Here is an 11,540-nt window from a genome sequence, read left to right as displayed (position 1 = left end):
AAAGAGCTGGTGACAGATGAAAATGTATATTTATTTTTTTATTGTATGAGAAAATTAATTTTTATACAACACATGAATACACGTGTCAGTACATGAGAAGAACTAAAAAGACTAATGAACAAAATAATAAATGAAAAAAATTATAAAGATGCGATTATTGTTAAGTTGTATTTGTTAATGATAAATACCAGTTCCATTAGAATTTTATATTTCCCACTACTATTTAATAGCTTCTCCCACCCACCCACCAATAAAATTTTTTCATAATTATTGCTGTTTTCAATCAAATATCAAATGAAAAATCAAGCAATATAAAATCATCAAATTCTAGTTAAAAATTTTAATGACGTTTATATTCATATAAAAAATAATTAAAAATAAATCACAATAAACAACGTCCTGTTGTTGTTAATTTTATTTATCCTTAAATCTTTTAAAAAAAAACAAATTAATATTAAAAGACGTGAATAAATTATAGCAATAAATTATTGATCATAAATATGAATATTGAAATAAATATTTATTACAAAACGGGATCAAGTGTCGAGATAAAATAAAATAATTTTGATATTAATAAAAGTATAATAATCTTGATGATATAATTTCTAGAAAAAAAAAAAATTAAATTATGCAACACATATTCTCACAAGGCAGAAAGTATATGAATGTCATTGAACAACCTTGAACATGCCATTTTCTTTTTATATATAAAATAATCCGGTGTTTATAAAGATGCATGAAAATAAAAAAAAATAAATATCCTTGAATGAAAATTTGTAGCCGGAAAAGCCTTGGAAAATACACAGGTGTTAAACAACTCTGTGTATTTTTTTTATTTTTGTCGGATTTGTATGATAGGGCATTGTACTGGAACGAAATAATTACATAGACGAGTGCCACTGGAATGCAAGAGTAATTACGTCACAAGACAGATGATCAAAAAGACAAAAAATAACAGACATTTAATTGTTCATTGAAACTAAGAACATGTATTTAAATAAAATCTTGTGTATTCCTTTTTTTTTCGCTTTTTTTCAGTGGCACTTTGCATTTATCGAATGACTCGTAGAGGACAAAAGTACAAAGATACCAAGTTTCTCAATTAAACAAAGCAAAGAATTCTTTTTTTTTTTTTTTCATTAATTTCATTTCGTTTATTATTATTTTTTTATTATTCCCCTATGCTCATTAAGATTTGCATTATCAAATTAAGTGTCATTTTATTTATTATTTATTATAATTTTTTTTTATCAGGTCAATAACTTGCTGAATTTTAAAATAAAATTATCAATCAATATATCGGATAAGATAAAAAAGTTTATTAATATATTTTTTAATTTATTATGTCATTATATAATTAAAATGTGTATCAGTGTATTGGACTCGATAATTGGAATATTATCATCAACTTTTTTTTTTTTTATATGTATAAAAGCTGACGACAGAAAAAAATTTAATTGAATTAAAAAATTTTATGATAAAGAATTGAATAATAATATTAATAAATGGTTTGTGATAAACTAAAATATAAATTAATGAATGAAAAAAAAAAAAACAAATAAATTCAATTAAAAATATTTTTATATTATTTCGAAAATTCCATGACGATTAACTCACTTTACCTGGAGATTTATTACGTATTCCATCAGATCATCTAGATCTTCTATCAAACGAAAAAAATAAAAATAAAAAAATAAAAAAGTTGGCTACTCAAAACCCAAGAGAATATAAAAATACGACTTAGAGACTTCTCGAAAAAGACTGGTCTACAAGAACGAAAGAAGAAAAAAAAATAAATAAAAAACAAAATATATATAAAAAGTAAGATGAGTATAAGACGCTAAGAAAATCCACCAAGGTTTTTCATATATACTTTTCTTACAAGTGGCAACGAAAATAAGAGAGAGGAAAAAAAAAAAAAATGAAGCTGTAAAATGAGAAATGTATGCTGGTGAATAGGGACTCACCATCATGGGAGTCATAGAGGTAGATGATTTTTTTCCAGCCATAGTGTCGTACTGTGTCGATGATGGCACGATGGTAATCCGGGCGCATGCTTATAGCAAAGTCAAGAAAACCCGACGAAGGCGTCAGCACCTGCAATCATAAATTATATATCAAATTTTTATTTTCTTTTTTTTTTATATTTCTTTTCATATATATATTTCTTTTTCATCCAACTCTACAGAGCTTCATGAAGATAGTAAAAATAAAGGGTTTGTACATGCTCAAGATATACTTGAAGAAAATCTTGAAAGATTGCAGAAAAAAAAAAGAAAATTGTAATTCGTCCTCTGGTTTATCCTCAGTCTTAGAAGCTTCAACTATTTTATTATATCAATTTTCACTTTTTCATTATGTAAAAAGAGACTTGTATATAAAGATTCAACAAATTCAAAAGATGATACAATTTTTTATTTGAATAATATTCATTTTCATGATAAAACATAAATTAAATATGTATTTTTTATTTTATTTTTTTTTTGCTGATGATGATGGTGTATGTATGGGTTCAGTTAATGGTCGATCAATAAACCCGCATGTTTGTAAAACTATGATGCTGCGCTTTTCAATATATATATATTTTTTTTTTTAAATGTATTTTTAGATGTGTAACTAGAGATTACTCGTATCAATCATTATTTTGTTTGTTTGATTAAATTGATAAATGAATTTAATAAACAAATGTAATAACTCACTATGTATATTTATAAATTAAAAATAAAAAATATATGCTTGTCTTGTTGGTATTAAAAAGACTTGAAATGACTAAAGTTTATCCAGAGTGACAAGTGAAAAAAAAAATATATATTATATATAAATTGAAATTACATTTAAAATGAATATATAAATTACATTTAAAGTCATTCAGAATTTAAATTAAATACATATTTAAATTTTATATCCTCAAATGTAAATATAATTTATGATTATTTTTTTTGAATATATAATTTGTATTTTTGATATATAATTTTGGTAATATTTAATAAAATTTTCATTATGATTAAAACCATTCGACAGTTGGAGTATTAATTCAAAAAAAAAAAAAAATGGTAATTGATTTTATAAATAAAATAATGTAAAATTGATAATTTAATTTGTATCTGCTTACCTTTTCAGGAAACCATGGTGTCACAAAGGGCATTTGAAAGGTGTTGCTGTACGAATGAAAGGTGTCAAATGAGTCTGGACCAACAGCTCCAAGCATTGAAAATACACCTCTGCTGAATTGACTGCAAACTTTAACAATAAAAAATAAAATCAAAATATGATAAAAGGCACGTTTTAGATTAGCATGACAAAGGCTCTTCACCAAAGAAGTCCATTGCTTTTTTTTTTTTCTCTTTTTTTTTTCCCGGTCTCAATTTTTCACTCTAATAGATTTTTTTATTTTTTTTCAAATTCAAGTTTTTTTTTGCTTTTGCTTTTTGCTTTGTTTCATTATCACAGAAAAAAAAAAACTTTACAATGATGGAAATGAAAAAATGTAAAAGCTCAAAATGAAATAATATATTTATTTTATATACTAAAAACTCCCCATGAAAATTTTCTGTAGACTAAAGTAAAAAAAAAAATTTAATTTACTAAATTTATATATATTATATTCATTTTTTTTTTGTTGTGAAATTATAAATAATTATGTGGCAATTTAAAATTCATTTAATTTATCCTAATTTTAAATTCTATATGAAAATAATGAAATTTTATTTTTTTCAAGTAAAAAATGAATTTAAAATCATAGAATGATTTTGCTGAGTGGCGGAAAACGAGTACTGTGTTGAAATGGTAAAAATGTCGGCGCCAGTTCACTCAGCAATTTTAAAAACCGGAAGATATGCAATTTTTTGCATCAAAAACAAAATAAAAAAAAAAAAAAAGGCAAAAAAGACAATGAGAGTTAAGTTGTGAGAACTTATTGAAAAAAATAAAAATAAAAAGATTTTTCAATGGTGAATTGTATTTGGAAAAATTCCAAAATGATGATGGACAGTGGACGAGACAACCAGAATGACCCAATAACAAGAAAACTCTTTGAAACAATCTTCTTCATATAATACTTATCAATAAAAATAATATCTAACAATTCTTTTCTAACAAATGGCTCGTTTATTTTTCTTATATTCTTTATAACGTGTTTCTTTTTTTATTATTATTATCATGTTTTCAGTTTTATTTTAAAAACTTTTTATTTCACTGAATTGTATTCACAAAGAAGAAGAAAAAGTATAAACTTTTTTAGCTAAAAAATAATAAAAAAATAAAATATATCAAAGAGAGAACAGAAAGGATTGGTTAGAGTTAAAGTTTAGATCTGTCTATTGAAATCAAAAATTCTATTTTAGAAAATTCAATAAATAAACGAGTTGTGTGTATAAATATATATATATACATAGAAAATTGTTTGGTGTTTGAAAGACAAGCGAATAATATACATGGCTATGATAATCATGTATAAAAAGTTAATCGAAATTTTTACTGATGCTTCTGGCAAAGACAGAAAACAATCAGAGAAAAACATGTAAACTAAATAAATTTTCAATCAGTCAACTATCAAGAAAACACACCAAGTATAACATTTAAACATTCAAACATTTAACCTCAACAAAATAAAAAATAAATAAACAAAATCAAACAAAACAAACAATATAAATAAATTAAATACAAAAATTTCACACGATATGAATTTTCATAAATATTTAACATTGTTAATTATAATTAACCTTAATATTTATTTATATAAATATTTATATTATTTATCTTAGCTTTTACATTTTATCATAAATTTAATTTCAGCATTGTTGTATTCAAAATTCAAGAACACAAATACATGTTTGTTATATTTGTGTTAATATGAATTTAATTCAATTATTATTTTTCTACCAATTTATATTGCGTTGTTGTTTTTTTTTTTTATTTTTATTTATTGCGATAATAAAAACGAAATGAATAAATTTAATGGAACTTTAATTTTATTTCAAGGTATAATATTAATAAAAAAAAAATATAAATAAATAAACGAATAAGCAATTTAGTGGAAATTGGAATATGTGTTTCTTACTTTTTTATTTTTATTTCTATTTATATTCTTTCTCGAATATTTATGTATTTTACTTTTTTACCTTTTATTTTTCATTCAATTTATTTATTCTAGTTATTTTATAGTTGTTATAAAATAATAATAATAATAATAATATAACACGACATGATTAAATAGATGTAAAGTAGCTGATTTTGTAAGCAGATGGTTTTGTGATGATATCGGTTCAACATCAGCAGCAATAGCAAAACAAGTTATCGTTCATTGTCTTGTAAGCTTTTGCTAATGATCAACTTCTACCAAAGTTTCATCAAGTTAGCCATCGTCTAGCTAGTAGCTATATTACTTGAAAAACCATCCAACCTCTCATAAACACACCAATCATTTGCCAAAATTTTGGTTTAAATAATTTATATATTAATATATATGTATATAATGTAACCCAGCAATGTTTTATACTCAAAAACACACTGATTAAATTATAACCTCATGTATTTGTACAAAAACAAATAGAAAAATGCTATATTTACTGGTAAAAAAATATAAAAAAAGAAAAGAAAAAAATCACGAAGCGTTATTTTCGTTCCGGAAAGTTTTATGTCCTCTATAATTTCTAGAATGTCCTCTGGCATACACATTCACCAGCTTGAAAAAAGATACCCCCAAGCATCGTAAATCCTCTTGTTCAACTGACTCGTTGCTATACTGTGCTTGGCTTGTCTTTTTCATGACCAACAAAGTTACTATTTTTCATCAACCATTTATAACATTCAATTATCTAAACTCAATGTCTCATAATTTAACATAAAAAAAAAAAAAAAGAATATAAAATACAAAATTTATTTTAAAATAATAATATAAACATGTTAAGTTTTTTTTTAAATTTTATTTATATTTTATTTTCAATGACATGATAATAATTTATAAAAAAGAAAAAAACATAATTAAAATGTATTGTTTATAGACATACAGGTAGTTTTTTTTTTTTTTTTTTTTTTTTTTAAGCTACAGATGATGATTAATTTTTGTAGTTGCAAATTAAGATGCGTGATCGTTGATAAAAAGTACACTTGATATTTGGATCTTGAGCGATATTAGTTTGACAATCACTGAAACAATAACATCCAGCTAAATAAGAAAGACATGCACCTTGACCACAGTAGTAAGAACTTGTATCAAATTCTTGTTCACTCAATTTGACATCCAATGGAATTGAGTTGTTGAAATAATAATTATCAAATGTTCCTGATACACCACATGATTGATAATAACAATAATTATCATCACGACAGTCTTTATATTTTAAAGGATAATTTTTAACGATATCTTTTCGTTCTCTGACCCAAATTGGCCAGCAACACTTTGACAATACACAATTAAATTGTAAAAATAATGTCATTACAATTAAGCCAACAATTAATTTATTCATTGTTAATTTTTAATGTCACGACTTTTAATTTATTTTGATGTTTAAAAGTTTTATAATTTACTATTGGATTTTTTTTTTTTTAATATTTTTATTTTTATAATTTACACAAACTATAAATGTGACTGAATATTCAAGCTAAACTTTTAAACTGATCTATTGTATTGTGGTAGACAAGTATCGACTGATATTTAGTAAACAAAAAAAAATATATACTAATGTGTTTTTTATCATCATACTTTTTAAATATAGAATGTGATAGTTGCTTCTATTGATTTTTTATCTTATCGTTTTCCAAGTAAATTTTTATTTTTGAGTACAGGTGTTTGACCTCAATATATTTTTATTATTTTTTTAAAATAAATATTACAACAAGAAAATGTAAAGATATAAATTAATTATTCATCGTAAGTGCATGAAACTTTTGTTGAACGTTTATTAATAAGACAACTAATACGTGGATCTTGCGTAATATCAGTTTGACACTCAGTAAAACAATAACATCCAAAAATATAATAAACACATGGATCTTTACCACAAAAATAATTGTTTGAATTAAATTTTTGTTGACTCAGACTCACGTCCAATGGAATGGAATTGTTGAAATAATAATTATCAAATGTTCCTGATACACCACATGATTCGTAATAACAATAATCATCATGACAATCCAATGATTTTAGGGGATATTTTTCAACGATAATTTTTGGTTCTCTGACCCAAAATGGCTTGCAACATTTCGACAATATTCCACTAAATTGTAATGACAATATTACAATTAAAATAAATTTATTCATATTTATTTTTTGAATCTGTTTAACAAAAAGCTCAATTTAAATTGTTAAAAAATTTAATTAAACAAAAATATTTTCTTGATTATATAATTGCTTACGTGTTCTGACTTTTGAACAAAAATATTTTAAATAAAAGTCAAATAGACAATGATGACTGACAGATAAAAAATTATTTATAAAACGATTGACTTATTTTTATTTTTTATCTAATGACTTTTTGAGTGGGTTTTTACCATTCTTAATTTGTTATTTTTTAGCCTAAACTTTGAAGAAATGATGATATAAAAAAATAAATTAATACTATATATCCTGAGAACCAATTAAACAAGAAGGAAGTAACTAATTTCAACTACTATGGCATTTACGAAACATTTAACTATCATGCATGCTTAAATTCAAGCATGCATGCAAATTTATTATAATATAATATGACTATAGAATATAAAGTGATAGATAAAATTAATACATATATGTATTTATGTTTAAAGGTATTATTATTATTATTATTATTCAACCAAAAGTGAATTCGTGTCTTATCAGTATCAAGGATAATAATAATAACCTTGACATGTCATGTATTTAATCATTTTTTTTATTTCAAATACTTTTATAGATTATATATGAAAACTAAATAAATTTAATCATTTTTACAAGTAAAATATATTTATCAGATAATTTAATATTTAATTTATTTAATAATAATGAAAATAAAAAAAAAACAAAATAATGTTAGTCACGTTAGATAACAGTCAGTTGTCAAATTGAATTGACTTTAAGCGTTGACACACTAATTCCAAGAATTCAGTTACAGAATAGTAATGAGATAAACGACGACTCAACATATACTTGGTGCATTTTCATCTTCAAAATATATATATACCCTCGACAAAATGATAAATTAAATTAAACCATCCATCTAAAATGATCAAACATTCTATTTCAAATATAATTTTAATCCCCGAAATAAAATTATAAAAATAATAAAAAAATCAAGAGCTTTAATTTTTGAAAAATCTATCTATATATATATATTTGTATTATTTCTCATGATTTGAAGCAGGATTTTCCATCCAAGCCCAATAAAGGGATTAAATAGACGAGGGTTAATCCGATTGGAAGAACCATTCTCACACTTAACACCTACATCTATACATGTCAGCTCTTAATGTCCTTAACAATTTCATGTATTATTATAAATATATTTTTTTAAATGACATTGCTGATTTAAATAAAGTCAATCTATCATCGTCTTGTGACAAAATAATTAATATATTAATGGGATAATTAAATTTAATCATATATATATAAAATTGAAAATTAATTACTTGAATTATTATTATTATTAAACAAAATAAAATAATAAATTGTCTTTAGTATATATTTGAATTTGTATATGTGTTGGCAGGGAAAGCATTACGACAAAAGTACCAAGGATTACCATTGTCCTGTATGTTGGACATTAGAATTCATGTGGAGACATTTGTGGTTACGACTCCTAATGACCAAGTACAAAAACACTGAATACATTCACTATCTTTTTCTATGTTGATGTTGGTAGATTTAAATTTCTTGATTTTAATGTTGGTAGATATTTTGATAAACTTGTATAATATCATATGAAAAAAAAAATACTTGGAAGAAGAAAAATGACAAAACGTGTACACGTGCCAGATGAAAAAAAAAAGAAAAAAAACATTTTCACAGAAAAAAAAAAGAATAAAAAAAATGTCAAAGGCTCGCTGACCGAGGAAACATTTCCAGGGTGATGAAAACGGGATGGCATAAATGCACCGGAAATGTGGTAGATGTACGACCAGGACTTTTTTATAAAAAAATTCTTTTTTTTTTAATTTTATTTTATTCATTTTTTATTGTAATAATGATAATAATTATTTTTCTTTGTGTCTCATTATGTCAACCATTAAAAATAAATTAAATTTAAAAGGAAAAATGTTTGATCAAGCTATATATAATTGGATGAATAATATTTATTTTCCCTTGGGCTTGAAATAAAGATGGTGTTTAACTTGCTTGAATGATATGAAAATTAATAACTTGTAAATGGCTATGAAAAACCTTTAGAGTAATAAAATACCTCTCAATCATCGGTGTGTGTTTATAATTTAAAGTAATTTTATTTTTAATTTTCCACAACGATAATAATTTTAATTTTAAAAAAAAAAAATGTACAAAAAATAATAAATTAAATTATTTTATATATGAAAAGTTGAGTGATTAATTAATTAATTTATAAAATATTAAAAATGACAAATGAGTGTTTTTGTTTTATCATGAATTGTTGATATCAGTGGTTAGTGGTTTAATATATAAATTTAGATAAATTGTAAGTAGTATAGACCAAGCAATGCTCCGGCATCTCAACGAAAATTTGGGCAAGGTCCAACTGCTTGCCGAAATGTGGTTATGTAGCGCATTACTGAGATACATTGTGGAGTAGTAGTGTAAGACAAAGATGTGAATAGTCTCTCTCCTCCAAGTCTACACATTATAGTACTTAGTAGAGCTACACTAATTGTATTAATGCTCGTTGGTTTGCTTGGATCTGGATATGCCTTGGTGCCTGTTATAATACCATATAGACCAATTTTATCTCATTCTCATAACAATAGACGAATATCTATTAAACATATTAAACCGACCAATGATATTTGACCACGCATATATACATTCGTTGCTTAATTTAATTTATAACACTAAAAAAAGTAGTAATTTTATATACATATATATAAATTTATTTTGTTTATTTATTTTAAATGGAAAATCTATTTTCCAATTTCTCGAGATAAAAAGTTTTCTTTAAATTATCCAGAAAACAGTCGGAGAGGAAAATCCAATTTACATGATCATCTAAATATACTATGTATATGCCCCCCCCCCTTTTTTTTATATTTATTTTCTATTTTCCAATTTAACTGAACAACGAATATTAATTTGTTTTTAAAGAATCTTTGTTTTTTTTATCAATTCATTATTCTCATAAATTTTGACATATTTAATAAAAATGAAACAATAAATTAATCACAATGTCATACATAAAAAAAAAATAAAATAAAATAAATGATATAAACTAGAATAATAAAAAAAAAAAAAAAAATTAAAGCCATTTGAAATTGTAGAAAAGAAAAATAATAATAATAAAATTTTTGAAAAAGGAAATAGTGCAATAGAAAAAAAAAAGCATCATAACCGTTGACATCGTTGCGGAACATAATCGTCATCTATCACCTTACTCCAGTGAATATCGTATAATATCCTGGTTAAAAATGAGAAAAAGCCAAAAGATTATTGGTACAAGATAAGAAAAAAAAAAAAAAAAGATGAAAAGATTGGAAAAGAAGTTGAAAATGAGACCAGAGAAAAAATAAAAAATAAAACCAAGAAGTAGAAGAAGAGAAAGAGAGAATGTATATATATGGGTAGAACGTTGCCAGCCAGCCAGCCAGCCAGTGGTAGCATAAATCTGCTGAGGACTCCCCAGGGTATTTTCTAGCTATACTATATTACTATATATGTATTTGTGTCTCAGTCATACTTCGTATCTGCTTTCTACCTTATAAAATCCAACCACCCAATCACCCAGTCACCCATCGCAACTCCCCTCAGAATTCTATTCCCTACTATAGAAAGCAAACGCAAGATGAATCTCGAGGTTCAATTCCCACTGGTTTATCCATAACGCTCCAAGGTGCAAGACCACATAAAACCAACTGGCTTCACTCTATCTTGCATTATGACGAACAATTACACATTTATAAATATATCTATATATATATAAATATTTTTCCAATAAATACATTTATTTATTTATTATTATATTGTCATTTTGGACATGGAATAAAAATGATGAATTTAACGATATATATTCATGGATTACGAACAAAGTTATTATTGATTTTATTATGATAAGTATAAAAATGAAAAAGGATTTACTTGGTAGAAGAGAGATTTTATCTAAAAAAACCTTTCTAGTCATTTTTTTTTTCTTTTTTTTTCATATATAATATATTAAAGTCATCATTTTTCTCTGATATTCGATGAAGCACTTTGTGTTTATATATATATATTTATTCATTTTGTGCTTTTTTTTATTTCTCTTTGTGCTTTTCTTTTATGTCAAGAAAATTATTTCATTTATTTATCAAGTTTTTTTATTATTAAATTACGGTTATATGAGAAAATGAATGAAAAAATTTAAAAATTTAACAATTAAATTATTCACATTGTAAATGAATATTTTTTAATTAGGTAATAATAAGTATAT

General features: G+C 24.0%; 1 protein-coding gene across 2 annotated transcripts in view; it reads right to left on the bottom strand.

The window, feature by feature from the left end:
• The window catches only part of LOC122856605 (glutamate receptor 1-like), a 55,587-nt gene that overhangs the window by 17,074 nt on the left and 26,973 nt on the right, over window positions 1–11,540 (bottom strand). For both annotated transcript variants that reach the window (XM_044158316.1, XM_044158317.1), the window contains exons 3-4: window positions 3,113–3,240; window positions 1,968–2,097 (exon numbers count right to left, since the gene is read on the bottom strand). In XM_044158316.1, the coding sequence (XP_044014251.1) occupies window positions 1,968–2,097; window positions 3,113–3,240 (258 nt within the window). The remainder of the gene's footprint in view (window positions 1–1,967; window positions 2,098–3,112; window positions 3,241–11,540) is intronic.

This window comes from Aphidius gifuensis, linkage group LG5 (genome assembly GCF_014905175.1).
Source record: "Aphidius gifuensis isolate YNYX2018 linkage group LG5, ASM1490517v1, whole genome shotgun sequence".
Lineage (NCBI taxonomy): Eukaryota > Metazoa > Arthropoda > Insecta > Hymenoptera > Braconidae > Aphidius > Aphidius gifuensis.
Note: the sequence above shows the minus strand (reverse complement) of the source record. Positions and strands in the feature narration are given on the sequence as shown.